This window comes from Sarcophilus harrisii, chromosome 4 (assembly GCF_902635505.1).
Source record: "Sarcophilus harrisii chromosome 4, mSarHar1.11, whole genome shotgun sequence".
Classification (NCBI taxonomy): Eukaryota; Metazoa; Chordata; class Mammalia; order Dasyuromorphia; family Dasyuridae; genus Sarcophilus; species Sarcophilus harrisii.
The window spans coordinates 167,794,977-167,814,043 of NC_045429.1; the positions used below are offsets into that span (position 1 = coordinate 167,794,977).

At 30.7% G+C, this 19,067-nt stretch overlaps 1 protein-coding gene across 5 annotated transcripts in view; it reads right to left on the reverse strand.

The window, feature by feature from the left end:
• Positions 1-19,067, reverse strand: part of LAMA2 (laminin subunit alpha 2) — a 747,833-nt gene that overhangs the window by 501,576 nt on the left and 227,190 nt on the right. For all 5 annotated transcript variants that reach the window (XM_023503203.2, XM_023503202.2, XM_031964285.1 and 2 more), the window contains exon 3: positions 14,986-15,098. In XM_023503203.2, the coding sequence (XP_023358971.1) occupies positions 14,986-15,098 (113 nt within the window). The remainder of the gene's footprint in view (positions 1-14,985; positions 15,099-19,067) is intronic.

Sequence of the window (19,067 nt, forward strand, 5' to 3'; positions counted from 1 at the left end):
AACTGTAAATGGATCCAACCATTCTGGAGAACAATTTGGAACTAAGCTCAAAAAGTTATCAGTTATCAAACTGTGCATACCTTTTGACCCAGCAGTGTTACTCTTGGGCTTATATCTCAAAGAGATTTTAAAGGAGGGAAAGGGACCCATATGTGCAAAAAAGTCCTTTTTGTAGTGTCTAGAAACTGGAAATTGAATAGATGCCCATCAATTGGAGAATGACTGGATAAATTATGGTATATGAATATTATGGAATATTATTGTTCTGTAAGAAATGATGAGCAGGATGAATACAGAAAGGCCTGGAGAAACTTACATGAACTGATCCTAAGTGAAATGAGCAGAATCACAATCAGAATCAATAACAATAGTATATGATGATCAATTCTGATGAATATGGCTCTCTTCAACAGAGCCATCTTCAACAATGAGATGATTCAAACAAGTTCCAGTTGTTCAGTAATAAAGAGAATCAGCTACACCCAGAGAGAGAACTATGGGCAATGAGTGTGGACTACAACATAGCATTTCCACTCTTTCTGTTATTGTTGACTTGCATTTTTGTTTTCCTTCTCAGGTTTTTTTTAACCTTCTTTCTAGATCTGATTTCTCTTGTGCAGCAAGATAATTGTATAAATATGCATACATATATTGTATTTAACATATTTAACATGTATTGAACTATCTGCCATCTGGGGAGAAGGTGGGGGAAGGCAGGGAAAAGTGGGAAAAGGGAAAGGTTTTGCAAGGGTCAATGCTGAAAAATTACCTATGCATATGTTTTGTAAATAAAAGCTATAATAATAATGATATTTTTAAATTATAGGCACAAACTTTTTCATTAGTGTGACAAAAGTATCCCATTCTACCACACAGAAACCTGAGTCTGATTTGTGACAACTATGAAAAAAGACTTATTCTATGCCTATTGATAAAAATTCATCTCAGATAATGAACAAGACTACATTGACTCTAACTTGCAAAAATGTTATTTTTTTGTCTAAAACATAACCCATTTCTACTTGTAGATTTTAAATTAATTGACTAGTTATTATTTTTTTTAAATCTTTGATGGCATTTGTTATTACAGGAATCATTCTGAATACAGTCTTCTCTTTTTAGGAAAGCATCTATTATAATAAAGATTACAAAATAAAGAGGGGGAAAACAGTTCATGCAAACCATCTGAAACATCATATGTGATAAAGTATTCTATACACATTGTTACCTATCTTTTCAGTGAAGGGAAAGAGGAACATTTTCCTCCATCCTTTTCAAAAATCAAAGTTGTGCATATACATTATTGTTTCACTTTATTTTTCTTCCTTTTTATGTTATTGTAGGCATTGAATATGTAGTTTTCCCCTTTCTGCTTAATATAATGAGTAACATTATAAGGTCATAAATTAAGAGCTGGAATGGACCACAGAAGCCCTCTAAACATCCCATTTTACAGATGAGGAAACTGAGGTCCAGGCAGGTTAAGTTACTGATCCATGATTATATAGTAGTGTTAGGAGGGGGATTTGAACTAAGATTTTTTGAAAATACACACAGTTATATTTATATTATACTATGATGCCTCCCTAAGCTAGCTAGATGGTTCAATGAATGGATAACTAGACTTAAAGTCAGTAAGGCTCCTATTCCTGAGTTTAAATCTGACCTCAGACACTTACTGTTTGCAATTCTGGACAAAATATGTAACTCTGTTTGCCTCAGTTCCTCATCTGTAAAATGATCTTAATAAAGAAATGGCAAACCACTCCAGTATTTTGACCAAGAACATCCCAAATGGGGTCACAAAGAGTCAAATATGACTAAAAGTACTGAACAACAACAACAGAATATCTCCCTATATCATAATGCATTTGTATATTGCCTAAGATGTTTCATGTTGTCTCTTATTCTTTGCTATTATGAAAAAAATGTTACTATTAAAATTTTGATAGGTAGAGAAAACTTTTCACCTCCTAGAGTGAAGAAATTTAACAGGAGGTTAAGAGTGACTAAGGATATTTTAGCAATTTGTTTAGAAAATTCCAAATTGCTTTGTATAATAGTTGGATCGCTTCAAAGTTCTATCAACAGTATAATTACTGTGACCATCTTTACAATCCGTCCAGTACTGACTACTTTCATTATGTCATATTTTTAAATTTGCTGTATGTAATTTTTGGTGTATGGCAGAAGAGTTTCAATATGCATTTCTATTTTTAGTAGTGATCTAGGCTGATTTTATATGTTAATTATTTGCAGTGGTTAGTTTGATTTTTTAACCAAACTTTATTAATCAATCCAAAACTTTTTAAATATAATATAAATGTAAATAAAATTATATTTTACGATCTCTTTGATCTCTTGTTTTATAAACAGTTATAAACAATTTAGTCAGAGCTGTAAAAGGTACCTGATCTTGTTCTATTTTAGTGGGATATAGTTTGACTTTTTAAATTCATGCCTCATAAATTCATGCCTCATAGTACGTAGGATAAATTGTCAATCTCAACCTAATTTCTGCCAAGTTGTCTTAAAGTTTTATTAAAACTTCTTATCAAATGCGGAGTTCTTCCCCAATTATATTTGGTGAACAATAATAATAAGTTATTGCACTCCATTTTTTGATTGCTACTTGTTCAGTCTTGACCAATCATTTACTTTTCTGTCTTTTATTAAAGCCAAATAATTTGATGATTGTTGATTCATAATATAATCTGATACTTGGAAGTATTATTCTGACTTCATGTCTACATACATTTCATTTTTTCCCCTTGAGAGTGTTGACTTTTTCCCCTTCAAATTAATTTTATGATTTTTTCTAATCCTATGACATATCCCCTTTGTTATTTTATTGATAAAGTACCAAACCTGTCAATTAAATTAGGTAGTATTTTAATTTTTATTGTAGTGATATGTGCCAATAATAGGATGATTGTGTGAGCTATTCTTTATTTCTCTAAAGAGCATTTTTGAATTGCATTTATATATTTGGATGTGTCTTCAATGTATCTTTGTGGACTAACATCCCAAGTTAAAATTAATATAATCTTATATACTTTTCAATTCATTGACTGAGTTTTCCCTTTCTAGTATTCTCACCTGGATTTTATTATTGGTATCTAGAAACACTGAAAAAAAAATTGTGGATTTATTTTATATTCTATTATTTCAGTGATACTTTAAATTGTCTGAAATCATTTCTTTGTAAGTCAACCACTGTGTTTGTAAATAGGAATAATTTTGTCTATTCAATATGTGCTTTTATTTTCTTTTTTCTTCTATTAATAGCATTTCTGAGGTTGTCAAAAAAAAAAAAAAAAAAACAGAGAGGTCTTCATTGCTTTATTCCTGTATTTACTGGGAGAGTTTCTACCATTTAACCTTTGTAAATAATGTTAAATCTTGATTTTTGATACACATTTTAAATAATGTTAAAAAATGGCTCTTGTTTATTTTTTATCTTTTCCTTACAATAAATATCTTTTTGCAAAGGATTTTCCTGAAAATATCAACCGTGATTTGATGTGCTTTAATATAATTAATGGTGTTAATTGTTTTCTCTATCTTTAACTATGTATGTTTCATAGAAAGCCAATCATAGTAATTAATTTGGGGGATGAGATATTTGTGAGGAACTTAACACATTTCCTGTCACATGGCAGATGATTAATAAATGTGTGTTCCAACAATACTTTATGATGACCAGTTCTGATGGACCAGGCCATCCTCAGCAACGAGATCAACCAAATCATTTCCAATGGAGCAGTAATGAACTGAACCAGCTATGCCCAGAAAAAGAACTCTGGGAGATGACTAAAAACCATTACATTGAATTCCCAATCCCTATATTTATGCACACCTGCATTTTTGATTTCCTTCACAAGCTAATTGTACAATATTTCAGAGTCTGATTCTTTTTGTACAGCAAAATAACGTTTTGGTCATGTATACTTATTGTGTATCTAATTTATATTTTAATATATTTAACATCTACTGGTCATCCTGCCATCGAGGGGAGGGGTTGGAGGGGGGGTAAGAGGTGAAAAATTGGAACAAGAGGTTTGGCAATTGTTAATGCTGTAAAGTTACCCATGCATATATCCTGTAAATAAAAGACTATTAAATAAAAAAAATAAATAAATAAAATTTAAAAAAAATTAAAAAAATAAAATAAATGTGTGTTCCTTTTCCCCTTCTTCCTATAATTATAGTTAACAATTTTATTGAAAAATAATTTACATATTCATCAATGATGTTGGTCTACAGTTCTGTTTATTAATCCTTTGATGGTATAGCTATCAGAAATATATTTCTCTCATAGGACAAGACTGGTTGACTATTGCTATTTGTTCTCTTAAAGAAAAAACTTTCCGATTTGAAACATATATACAGAATATAATTCTCATTTATAGAGATTAGAATAATTAAAAAGTTCAAATTTTATATCCATAGTCTTTAGGGAAGTTTCAATCATAAAGAATGTAACAGCTCCTGGATTCTAAATAGAATGACATGTGTCATTTTCAAAACTCATAAGTGAAGTTTGCGGTAGAAAGGAAGAGTGAGTTATTTAATTAAAAACATTAATATTATTATGACTATTATTTAACATTCAAAATCTTGTCCTTTTCCAGGTAGGATAGTTTCCTTGTCCTAAATGTAAAAAACCCCAAGTAGAGCGGGGGGGGGTAATAGATTATTTCAGAGCTTAAAACAATAACTCAGACACCCCAAACTAGTTTCAAAACTAGATTATAATCATCATTGTCATTATAATCAACTGATCAAAAATATTCTTACATGCAAAAACAATTCCATTAACTGAGGTTCTTATCTATAAAGGTGACTGGCATTTGGTTTGCATTTTCACAATTACCAGGATAGTTAATTCTGTATTTAATACCATTTCAACTACTTAATCTGAGCTCAAGAAAGTCTTATCAATAATTTTTTGAAGAGAAATTTCATTCTAAGAGGCACTATCAGCATAGGAAGAAACACAATTCAGATAAACGATGATGTTAGGTAATGCAATTTGAGGTAGAATTAGCCAGGAGCCTTAAATCCAAATAAGGCACTTAGTTTTCAGTACTTTATTGGATTGTTCTCATTTTCAATACTCTTAGCTGCAAGTAAAATACTAGTTAGTATTTTATCATTCACTAGCAATGCCCTCGACATCTGTTTTTCTCCCTAGCATCTTTCTACTGTTTGCAATCTGTGATTTCAAAAGACTGACCTGCCCCCTGTGGACAAGTCATTCATACAGCATGGCTTTCTAAACTAGTTACTGACAAAAACTAGCAAGGCTAGGCCTTTCTATAGCACAAACCAGTTTTCTGAATAAGGCCAAAGGGCAAAATATTAGTGTAAATAAGAGATAATCAGAAATTTAACAATACCAGGCTTGTCATCTGAAAACTGTTGACTTTAGTGGAGCATCTAGCATTCTTTTTATTTTTGAGCTTTCAGAGTTATCACAATAACAGAACTCAGGAATCTTCAACATTTATAGAATTGCAGATATATATTAATCACATCAATTCAAAGTATTTCACGCATATTGGAAGGGAATGGCAATGATGAGAAGAGTAAAATTAAAATAGTAGGACCAAAGAATAACAGTGTAAATGCAAAGGAACTTTCTAAACTTTATTATCAGATTTTAACAACATACATTACTTCCCAATATCCTCACTTAATCAATCTTTAACATATGAATATAATTTCCAATTATAGAACTGTTATTTGTATGTTTTTAAACAGAGAAGTTCTAGTAAGGTCTGCCAAATCATAAAATATGCTTTGCTGGCTGCCTCATTCTCAATAGTGTTTCATAATGGCTAGTGTATACTTAAAAATATCTCATCAAGGATTAGATATTAAGAATCTTATCAATTATTTTAGTTATTAGATTAAATTCACAATATCAGCAGAGTTATCACACTTAGAGACATAGTAATGCTTTTGCTCTTAGATTTAAAACTAAAAATTGCATCACTGGACTCTGAAAAAATATTGAAAGATTTTTTATTGGGCTTTTTTGACTGGTGAATTGCAATAAATACATAAAGCAGTGATTAAAAAATAGTATTACTATCTAGAGTAATAAATCTTACTGAAATCATGGAAAGTTGTATTCTTGTTTTTTTCCTACTGAATTTTTTCTTATCATTAATTTTAGGTCATCCCATTTGACCTACTTCTGAATTTACATAATACATAATATAATCATTCATTCAACATAAGTCCATAATATCTGACTGTGTGATTTGTAGACCAAATATCTGAATGACAAATTAAATATTTTTTCATCCAGTTTTATTTTTGTTTTAAGTTTCATACCTAGTAAAATAACTTAGTAGAGGTACAATAAATGATTGATGATGATGATCTTAAATCAATTAATCAATATTTATTAAGAACTTATGAGTCAAATGTGATGTTTTAAATCCTTAATGTAATCAATATTTTGCCATCATTGCCACATTCCCTGAACAACATATTAAATAAAATATTCTCTAAGGTTATGCTTGGAAAAATCTTCACATGTGCATTACACATTAATTGATGATAATAGTGATGATGATGTAGGAACCAAGTGGTAATTAAACTAAATTGCTGAGAAAATCATGTTTTCCGGCCCAATGTTACAAGCATAGGGTTGCAGATACAGTAAATAATAATAAGGCAAGCAGCCAAATTAACATCTAAATTGTGCATTTGTGGTGTCTTTTGAGGATTTATCCATTGCTACTCTACAAACTGATTCATTAGAATAAAGTAAGAATAGCTCATAACAAACGCATGACTTAGCTAATAGGAAATGCTTATTAGAGCCCCTTTACTAAGAAGGTCTTCCCATGTTATGCCATATATTACAAGGTATTAATTTTGTGTTGTATTCATTGTATCAGCTAATTTGAGACTAATTTACCATAACCTTCCTAAAGCAATTTAGCCAAACTCACTCACTCACTCACTCTCTCTCTCTCTCTCTCTCTCTCTCTCTCTCACACACACACACACTCTCTCTCTCTCTCTCTTTTAAAATGAAGTTCAAATGTTTTGACAATGAAGTAAATTTCTTTTAAAAATTTATTTTGACATGACTATCTAAAGTAGATACTATAACTTTATTCTTCTCGCCACTTTTCTGCTTTGTCGTTCTCTTGAATTTTAAATTAATTGAAGGACTACATTACAATATCCTTCAAGACTAGGTAATTAAACTATACGAACAGTTTTAGGAGAACTGTTAAATATTTAACTATTGATTTATTTCTAATTAATAAGATTCTGAATTATTTTAAAGTTATTAAATTTTTTTTAATTCTAGAGAATTATAGTTCACTATTATTCAATTTATACATTTTTCAGTGTTATAGTTTTTCCATCACTGAATTAATCTAGGGAATAGAAATAGGACTATATTTAGGCATACTAACATCAAATAAATCATACCTGTTTAGGATAATTGTTATCAATAGTAATTATTCTCTTTCATATATAACTTAGAATTTGCAACAACCTTTACATGCTTTTTATCATTTCATCTTAAGTATGTGGAACTATATCCCACAGAATACATATTAGCGACCTGAAATCAGGTCAAGTCAAATACTTTCATCAGAGAGAAGCATGGCTAATAAGAATCTGAGGAACAATTTGAACTCAATCCTTTCTGATTTAATGTCTTGTATATCTTCATTACACTAGAAATAGCTAGACAGCATAGTGCATAGACTTTTAGACTTGAAGTCAAGAATATATAATTTTAAATATTGCCTCGGAAACTTAATAGCTGTATAATTTCAGGTAAATTACACTCAGCTTCAGTTTCTTTATTTGTAAAATGAGAATAATCATACTATCTGACTTACAAGGTTATTGTGAGGATTAATGGAGGTAATACATAGAAAGTAATTTACAAATCTAGAAGCACTATAGAAACGTTAGTATGGTTAGTATGTCATCTTTAAGTATTGTTATTATTATTATTGCACTGAATTAAATATCAAAGTTATGATGGTTAACCTTGTTTCAGGAGAATATAAAAGAATAGATCATAGAATTTTAAAACACAAAGAATATTAGATGTCATTTAATGTAATCCCCTTATAGGGTGACTCAGGATAAGAAAGCTCACTCCTTTGGATCTTTCTCTTTTTTTTTTTTTTTTTTATCTATACATAAGAAACTCATACTAGATTTTCTCTAAAGTCTCTTGAAGTTTTATGATCTATGGTACTGAAATGATTTTACAGATAAGAAAACAGACAGAGAGAAGATAAGGTCAATCAGTTAGTTAGGAACCGAACTGGTCCTACAGCAGAGGTGTTATTACTCAAGAAAAAAGATGTATCTAATAAATAACTTTCTTTCTGCATATTTTATCTGTCCAAATATAAATTTCTAAAAATAAATATTATATATATATATATATATATATTGGTAAATATGTTTTACTTAAAAATAAAATAATGGAAATAGTAAGGTGTTTATCAGCATATCTTTTAAAGAAAGGCATTCCTAAAATATTCCAAGACAGTAAAATGAGCTGAAGAAGGTAATGGCAAACCACTCCAATATCTTTGCCAAGAAAACCCCAATTGGGGGGATATAAATGAAATTACTCAACAGAAAAAAAGTCATAACAGAATGAAAGATAATTCACTATCCCCCAGGAGCAGTCCATTTCATTTTTGCAAAATTTGAATGATTAGAAAGTTGCCACTAAACCTGATATGCTACTCTCTCTAAATTCTAACTTTAGCTTCTAAGTCTAGAGTTATTATAAAATAGATATAATTCCTCTTCCACATGGATCTTCTAATTCTTGAAGACAATGATCATTATTCCCAGCAGCATCTTTTCTAGGCTAAATATCATTTTTTTTTTCAAATCTTCCTTGCTTGACTATTTCCAAAATTTTTATCATTTTGGTTATTGGCTTGATAACATTTCATTTAGTTTTCTATTATATTTCTCAAAATATCATGCTTGATAGGAGGAAGAAGGCTAAAGATCCAGAACATATAAATATATATGTAGTTGTAAAATGTACATAAACTGATTTTAATTTTATAATGTAACAATATTAACATTATGTACCTTTTATGAATATATTACAAAATATGACATAAGGTATCTGTCCAAGTATAACTTGTGCTAGGCTCCTTTCCATTTTTCCTAGCACTTTTTTCTTTCTGTAATAATCTATCTTTTCTGGTTTACTGAACATTAGATTATTGAATTTCATTATTTCTGATTCTACTTCATCCAGTCTGTTCCATCATTCTACTCCAAAATACCAAATCACTTTGATGATTGCTCTTTCTTACATAGTTTGAAATCTGTCAGTACATTCCTCTTTCATCTCAATCTTCATTATTTCCCTTGATATTATGTATCTTTTATTTCTTCATAGTTAGTCACTGTTTTATAAAATCCTATAAAATAATGCTCTTGATAATTTGATTACCATAGCATAAAATATGAATTAACTTTGATAACACTGTAAATTTTTATTATATTGACTTGGCCCATAGATAAGCATTGGCCATTCTAGGGTATCCTAAGTGAACCATCATATCATCACAAAATGGGGGTAGTATTATATCTACTTTGCCTATTTTTATGCTTATGCTATATTCATCTTATTGCTGTTGCTAATATTTCCAGAACTGTATCATGTAATAGTGGGGAGAATAGGCAGCTTTGTTTTACCACTGTACTTATTAGAAATTTTTCCAGTATATTCCCATTGTTTATGTTTGCTATTAATTTTAGATAGACATTTATATAATATTAAAAAGATCATTCCATACATATTCATTGTAGAATTTTTTAGCATAAATGAGTGCGTATTTTTCTCCTACACCTCACCCCTCTACTCCATACTTTGGAAGTATGTTTATAGCTAGCTTTTGGAAACTGGATTATTTAAAATTTATTTTAATCTTTGATCAATTTAGGCATTTTACATTTTCAAAGGTACTCTCAATTTCTCTTGTGGTCTCAGTTTCATTATTGAAAAGTATGCTATGGTATATTTTCTTTACAATTTTGGTGTATTGATTTCTTCTTAGCAATTTCCTATTTTTGTGATTTGACTTTTTGTACCGTTTTCTTTTTAATTTATTTGACAAGTATTTTTTTAAATCTTTTCAAGATTTGATTAAATCATTTCCATAAATTCTTTGAATTCCAGATTATTATTTTTCTTATAATTTTTAACATCTCTTTTATGCATTTTTTTTTGCTTCTTTGCTGGTTTTTTCTCATTTTAAAAATGACTATTCAGTTCATTATCCTCTTTTTTTCTATTTTTATTAGTAAATGTTGCTAGAGACAGAATTTTTGCCTTAAAAGTGTTTTAGCTCTATCCAAAAAAAAAGAAAAAAAAAGAAATTCTACATTGTTTAATTATCACTTTTTTCACATTAATTAATAATTGTTCGTATGATTTGTTCTTTAAGTCACTTATTACTTGGGATTCTATTGTTAAATCTTCATTTGTTTCTCACTCTTTTGTTTGGGATCCCTAAACCAATTACTATTTTTATTGTATGCTGAGCCATAAAGGATTGATTGTTATTCATCTTTTTGTGCTTTCCCATTATTTGCATTGTCACTGCATCCCAATAAATGGATAATTTTTTGTAAAAGTTTCATGGGATGCTGAAAAATACATCTTTAAAAATCTAATTGTAAAATTTTTTCATAAATAATAAGTCCTTTATCTTTAGTTTCTCTAGGACATTTTTCAATTATTTTGTTTTTCTTTCTCATAGAGCTGTCCAAAACTAAAATAAGGACATTAAAATCTCTAATCACTACAGTATTACTAAATCATCTTACAATTATTTTTTTTTCTTTATGAATGTAGATGCTATGGTATTTGGAGCATATAAATTTAATGTTGATATTGGTTTGTACTCTATTCTTTTAGTATAATGTACTTAATTTTTTTCTAATGCTATGAATTTTTATTTTTCCTTTGCCTGATAGCATGACCATAATTCTTGGATTATTTTTTATTCACATGATGCATAGAAAATTCTTTTCTTGTCCCTCATCTTTATTCTATGTATACTTTTGTCTTTTAGGTGGGTTTCTTATAAACAACAGTTTGTGCAGTTTTATTTTTTTTTTATCTAATTAGTCTGTTTTCATTTTAGCAGATTATATAATCCATTTATATTTAACTTGGTGAGAATTTGTGAGAATTACCTTTATATTTACCCCCACTTTCTCTAAATTTGGGTTTTTATTTCTTCCTCTATAAAGAGAGTGCTCTGTGCTTCAAATATTTTTTACTTAATATATTTTAAGATGGGTCTATTCTCCTCTCAGCATCTCTCACCTCGCTAATTATCACCCTGCCTTTTTTTAACCAATCTTGGATTTTTACTTATTAATCCATGTTTCTTTCATTGATCTAGTTAGCTAATGTTTTTCCTCTTTTTTTTTTTACTTAGTCAATTTAGATTTTACTTCTCCCTTTATACTTTAGTTAGTTTTTCCTTTCATTTTCAGTACCTTTGATGAAATATATATATATATTTCCTTTATTCTCTTCATTAATTCATGCCTATTCTAGAATTTGATACCTTGCTTCATGGTAAATATGCCTATTGTATTCTTTCCTTATTCTCTGTATTCTTCACATAATTAATAATGTAATTCTTCACTTTGTTTTGAGAGTTTATAAAAATTAGAGAAAATATCTATCCCTTTTTCTTTCTTGAGGCTTTCCCATACTGCACAGTATAAAATTTTGTACGGTATATTCTTTTTTGAGATAAATAGAGCAATTTCATTCTGAAAAGACAGAAAAAGAATTTTTGCAAAATAAAAGTGTTATGTTAATTTTGAAAGGGTACATGAATATAAATAAATAAAATAAAAACAAATTTATTAAAATAAAATTTATTAAATTAATTATAATACATTATAAATATAATATGTAATAACATATATAATAATGATATGATATATACTCTATATCATATAATAATAAATAAAATTTATTAAAATAAAAATGAACTTATAACTAAAGTAGGAAAACAATTGTAGATTTTCAAAAATATTGTATGTGTATATGTATATGTATATATATAAAACCTATATTATATTGCCTACTCTTTTAGGGAGGAGGAAAGTGAAAGAAGGAGGGAAGAAGAAATTTTATAACTCAAAAATTTTCTAAATAGACATTAAAAATTGTCATGTAATAGAGAACAAATAAAATATTATTTAAAATTTTTTAAAAATTGTATTGATAAGATATTATGTTTTATATATATATATATATATGAAGAAACATATCCTTAACATGATTTTCAAGACTGTAGAACAGAAAATGAGGTGTGGAATAAATTTAAAGGTTTAAAATCACTTTTGGAATGATATAGAATATAGGAGTTACTTCAGCTCATATTCACATTCCTATGTTATGTAAAAATGGTTAATTTTTTAAAATTATATAACTATTTGAAGACAGATAAATTTTAAAAGAATGATCAATGAGGGGAAATGTGTAGTTTTGACTTTTTTAAAGCATATTTTGGATTTAGTAAAATCATTGAAGAGACAGGAATTAAGAGAACAGAACATAAAAATTCTAAAATTGTACTGTTGATATTGTATTGCATATTGTATTCTATACAAATATAAACAATCAACAACTAAGTGTTTCCTAATTGGTAAGTAAGAAATAGCTTCACTGGGCAATAATTTTTGTGACCTTCAGCTCTACCTAGAGTAGGAGAGAAGTGAAGGTTCTCATAAGGGCCTGTTGTTCTATATTGCCATCTCTAGCCACAGTCAGACACATTGATTCTTGAATCTAACATAGTCTTCTTGAAGCATGCAGAACAACCAACCAGTTTAAGAAAGCAAAGCAGAATTGATTTCATAAAATTTTGTATCCTAATGTGTTGGCTGGGTCTGTTTGCCTAGCTTAAAGAATCAACATAACCTGCATTGTTGGGAGCCTATACAAAAATATGGTATACATAGGAGTGAATAATTAGCTGAGCTGCTCACATTGAAGAAACTCTAAAGACCCTATTAAATTAAAGATGATGGTAAATTGAAAGAACTTATAAATGCTTTGTTCAAACTTTTTTTTAATAAAAATGTTATATTTAAGATTTTCAAATGATGATATTTTAAGTGGCCAATGGTGTGAATGGGCAACATGAAAGCTAGAGTGCTGAGTAGTGGGATTATATTTTTCATCAGTATTTGTTAAGGACGATGCCTACGTGAAGGGGCAGGTCTATTCTCTGAGAGCCTCCATAGCTGTGGATCATAACATCTGAAGGAGTTGCTAAGCAGCCTTTACTGACACAGGTGTTGCATGTGGATTGAGAATGAAATAAATTGGAGGCAGGAAGAGAGGAGAGGTCAGAGGCACAAGTGCCTCTCATTTTCCTTGTATCATCATCATCATCCTCTTACATGAAGAGATCTATTCTACAAGTCTGAGTTGGACCTCCAAAAGCCACTGGAAGTTGGCTCCCGTATCTCAACAATTATCATCCCTAGGACCTTAAACAAACTTGAGTGTAACCATGTGAAAATATTGTCTCTTTGGGACAAAGAGATGAAAAGGGAGTGCCTGCCAAGATGAAAAGGGAGTAGAATAAGTGGATCTCAAGAAAGAGATGTAATATTGGGGAGGAGTAGTAGATTATCACATACCATAAAAATGACCACCATGAGCCCAGGTATTGTGATTATAACACAGTTAGTACAAATGTAACCCCTTCAGAATGCAACAGAAAGACTTCTTTTTACCCTTTTCCATGTCCCTATACTTCATTAAGGTAAAAGGTTAATTAGTTAATTAATATTTTACAGGGCTGCTTCTCTACTTTTGATGTTCATCTGTCATTTAACTCTCACCTGTGTCTCCAAGAAGTTATAGCATGCACAATAGTCACATGCTAGTAAAACTGTCTTGGTAGATAGACTAAACCAGGTTGAAGATAATTAACAGATCTCAAACCCATTAGTGAGTTAGGAAGATATCTACTCCAAACATGTGAAGACTTCTCTGGCAAAATGGGTAGATGAGAACAATTTGTCCCAGTGACCATGAAGATAGTTAAAATGAGTACCATGGAGCACTTAGAGCTTGGTCATACAACAAAAACTCCAAAGTCATCCATTGCATCCTGAAGCACTGCCAATCATCCTAAATTTTGTCCTGCCACTAGATTTTTGTGATACAAGAGGAGAGACTTTTTGCCACAGCAACCAAAATATGATGCTATTTTCCTAGATTTCTTCTAATGTTCCTGCTTGAATCAATTAGGATGGTTGTGAATCTTCAATGGTAACATCAGTCCAATTGTGATTATGAAACATAGAAAGAAAAGAGTTTTGAAAAGTACCTACTCCTATACCATAAGTAACTCAAGCTACTGTGAGCATCAATTTTATACAAATACAAGCAGGCTTGTTACCTCTCTGAGAGACCCAAGTTCAATTTAAAAATCTACTGACACAGCATACTCAACTATCAGTAATGAGAGGCAATTTATTTGAGAGCCTTGTTATCCAAAAAACTCTTAAGTGCACCTATCAGCAGCAAAGCAGGGGCACAATATTCTTTGGGAACATAAAAATGGTACCATTTTAGTGCTTTGATGCACACAAGATTTTTGTTGTTACAAATTTTCATCATTAAATCTAATGAGTCTAAACAAAAACAGTTCTTAATATAGTATTGAAGACTTCATATGGGGAATTATTCCAATTGTGTTTTTAAAATGAATGCTAAAGATCTGTAGGGCTTGCTTAGAAAATGTGAATAGCACTAAATTAATAGGACACTTTTTTTCCTTTGTAACAGGACAATAGTTAAAGATGTGAAGATGAGTGTTTCTTTACCCCTAAGGATTTCTGACAAAACAAATACAAAATCCAAGGTACCATTTCCAAATAGTTTTGAGAAAAAGGCTACCATACCTGCTGTAAATCCAGTGTAATGGTCACATAATGGTATTCAATTCCATTTTTAATACTGGGGCTCTGCCACCAAGTGTTCTTGCCATCAATTGCATTCGTGATTGGGTGCCTCTCTGTTGTGGCAGCAATATGTGAAGAGGAAAGAAAAGTCAATTAGCATTAGACTGCTTCTCCTTGAATAAAAGTCAAAACATTTATGTTGGAATGATGAGAATTTTAGTATCAAATTCAAAAAAGCATAGCCAAAGATTCATTTATTCATGCATTCATTGACCCTTTCCTTCTACAAATCTCTACTGAATCCCTACTAAAAATTATAATTATAGCTGCATTTACATAGTCTTTTTTAAAATTGACAAATCATTTCACATATATCATTTTATTTGATATTCACCACAAGCTATTAAAATAGATTAATATGGTTGCTGTTTGGTAACCAATTGTTGTTGACCACAACTCTTTGTGACCTCTAGTCAGAGTTTTCTTGGCAAAGATATTGGGGTGATTTGTCATCTCCTTCTATAGCTTATTTTATAGATGAGAAACTGAGGAAAACAGGATTAAATGACTTGTCCAGGGTCATAGATATTCTTATCTTCAAGTTACAGATGAAAAAGTTGAAAGAGAGAAGTTAAATGTTTTGCCCATTGTCACAACTAATAAGTATCTAAGGTAGAAGTCAAAGCCAATTCTTCCTGATTCCAACTTAAGCATTTTATCCACTATGCCATTTATATATCTCCCCTAGCCGTACCATAGTTTAGGGGCAGCACCATGCCAGGCACCATACAAGACAGGGATTTTTCAAACAATGAACATGTTAGGATAAGACCATTCATCAGCTAAGGATAGGAAATGTTGGTTAGTAGCCTACTTGTACCGAGGGTATACCTAACAATGTTGTTTACTGATAACAATACAAGTACCAAGGGAATACTGTCAGTGAATGAACAAGTGAACTTAAGTACTGAAACTTCATGGAAAGTATGGTAGTTGCTCTTGTAGTCAATTGATGCTCATTTGGATGGGATATATAAATTATTCTGTTGTACCCATAATATATGATGTAATGTGTTATAGTCTTGCTGTATTATCTCTTTTGCTATACACAATTATTAAATTTATGTAGTGATATTTTAGTGTATTAATAATATTGTATGTACCTAGACTACATGGGACCTATATGCTTGGTTACTAAAGATAGCTGGATGACTCACTGAATAGAATTTGTGGCCTTGAGTCAGGAATACCTGAATTCAAATCTACTCTCAGACACCCACTAGCTGTGTGATTGTAAACAAATCATTTAATCTTTCTTTGCTTTAAACCCCAGAGAAGGAAATGGCCAACCACTCCAGGGTCTTTGGTGAGAAAGAGTCAAACATGACTGAACAATAACAATATGATGATATATGATATTTGTTGCTTTAATTTATTTTATGGCCTACTATTTGTAATGTTATTATCTAAGGAAGGGATTTTTAATCTGGAGTACATGAAATCTTAAAGGGTCTGCAGAAAGTTTAGGGATTGGTAGGGGAGAGATCTATGAAGTCAGAAAAGAAAAAAAAATACATCTTTATCTTCACTATTCTCTTACTGAAATTTCGTATTTCCTTCAATTATTTAAAAACATTTTAAGGAGAGGTCTATATGATTCATTCCTGTTGACCTCAGCAAAGTTTTCTTTCTTTTTTTCCTCTTCCCTCCACACTTTTGTCCTTTGAAATTATATTTATAGAATGTCTTTTCCATCTAGTTCCATCAAGGAAGGTGAAACAAGAGAAAAAAGGAGAAAATGGAAAACTACCCTGCTAATTATTAATTCATGAGCCCTACCTCACTCCTCACAAGCCCCAAATCTCCCAGCCTCCTCCTTCTTAATGGATCTGAGCTAGAGAAAGTTACTAAGTTCCTGGACTTCATTTTTTTTCTCTAAAGTAAAGGTGGAAATCAATCTCTAAACTCAAAATTCCATAATCTTTCTATTCATGACCATGTCCCTATCCCTCTTCTATAATCATCTTCCTCATTACTTTGTCTTTCATCTTCTCCTCTAATTTTATCTAACCATTACAATTTCAACCTTTGTACTTGTACCTAATTACCTCCACTAATCTATGTGTCATCATCTCTTCTCACTTATTTTCCACTGTCAAATTTCAGAGATTCTGAAACCTAACCCTAATTTATCAATCCTAGTTTTTGTCCCTATTAGCTGCCATCCTTTTTCCAAATCTCATTCCAAAGTTTCTGCCATAAATTTTCATTTTCTGACCCATTTCCTCATTTCACCATTCCTCTTGGTTTTTTTTAAGTTTAATTTAACACATTGCTTTGTGAATCATGTTCAGACAAAAAAAAAAAGAGAGAAAAAAACACAGAAAAAAGATAATCCTACCCTTCTTGATCTAAACCATGCATGAAGTTCCTATCTCTAAAGCAGGGTACTTACTCCTATGATAAAGGAGCTAGAGGTCTTTCTATTTCCATTACTAATGGATGGGAAGTAAAAAGGGACAAGGGGGGAAAAAACTACTCTAGATACAAAAGCTATTTACAGTGAAGAAGTTCCTGACATCCCAAGTAATAATTACATTTATTTTCTCTTGGGAGCAGCTAGATGTTGCAGTGGATTGAGTGTGGACCTGAAGTCAAAAAAGACTCACTTTCCTGAGGTCAGCCTCCAACACTTACTAGCTACATGATTCTGGTCAAGTCACTTAACCCTGTTTGCCTCAGGTTCCTCATCTGCAAAATGAGCTGCAGAAGGATATGGCAAACCATCTTTGCTAAGAAAACCTCGAATAAGACCATAAGCACAACTGAAAAAGCAATACAACAAAAATATTTTAACTTAGAAATTAAAAGTGGAGGCTGCATTTTATAGTAGTATTAATGTTATCTTCCAATTATATTATAGTGGGCTTTGAGGGCCATCCTAGAGATTTAACAAAATAAAAAATCTGAATTCCATGTGAAAAACCATTCTAAGATTCGAAAAAAAATTGCTCAAAGTTAAATAAATACATATTTTTATAATGACAATAACTTAAAAATAGAACATGACATAAAATATTTATCAAGTTCCATTTTAGTTATATGAATGTATATATTATGAGCATATGATCTTAAAATAAGAGAAATGATCCAAAATTATCTCATTTCATCACATTTTAACTGATATACACATAGCAAAAAAGTGCTTTTTTTCTAAATATGTATGAGGGATAGAGGTGAAATATTCCACAACAAGGATCAAAATGAACCATCAAAGTACATTAGTATAAAAGAATCAGAGGGAACTTCAGAGAATCAAAGAACAAAATAAAGAAAATGTATCATTGCAAATTAAGGCTTCATTTTATTTGTTTCTCAATTTATAATTTAATTTTTTTCCCTTTGATATGGAATTTTACATACTGATGGAGACTGTCTGCCATAAAGAATAAAAAACTGCTTTTATAGTCAGCATAAGCCAAGTTCAAATCTCTCTGACTTACTAGCTGTATGTTTCTGAACAAGTCATTGAACACCTCCTAGCCTCAAGCAACTAATCCTGAAGACATATATTAAGTCATAGATCAATTCTGAAAAGTGTTCTTCACATTACCAAAATCCTCTATACATTTGGATGTTGTGAATTTCACTTAGTCCCAATAATTAATATCATATTACCTACTAAAGGTACTTTGGATTCTCTGGAGAAAGTTCCAAAACCTTCAAAATTTCTCACACTTTTCAATTGTTATTAATATTCAGTCATTTCAGTTGAGTCTCTTTCCAAGCCCATGTGGGGTTTTCTGGGCAAAGATATTGGAGTGGTTTGCCATTTCAGTTTCCAGATCTGAGGCAAACAGGGTTAAGTGACTTGCTCAGGATCACACACCTAGTACCAGTCTGTGGCCAGATTTGAACTCAGGTCTTCATGACTCCAGGTTTGACCCTAAATCCATTGCACCACCTAATTGCCCCTTTCTCAATTGTAAGGTTATCTAATTTCACTCAGCAGTTTGGCAGACTTTGTTTTGGATTCTCTCATTAACAATCCACTAAGATGATGCATTCCATCTCATTAATGA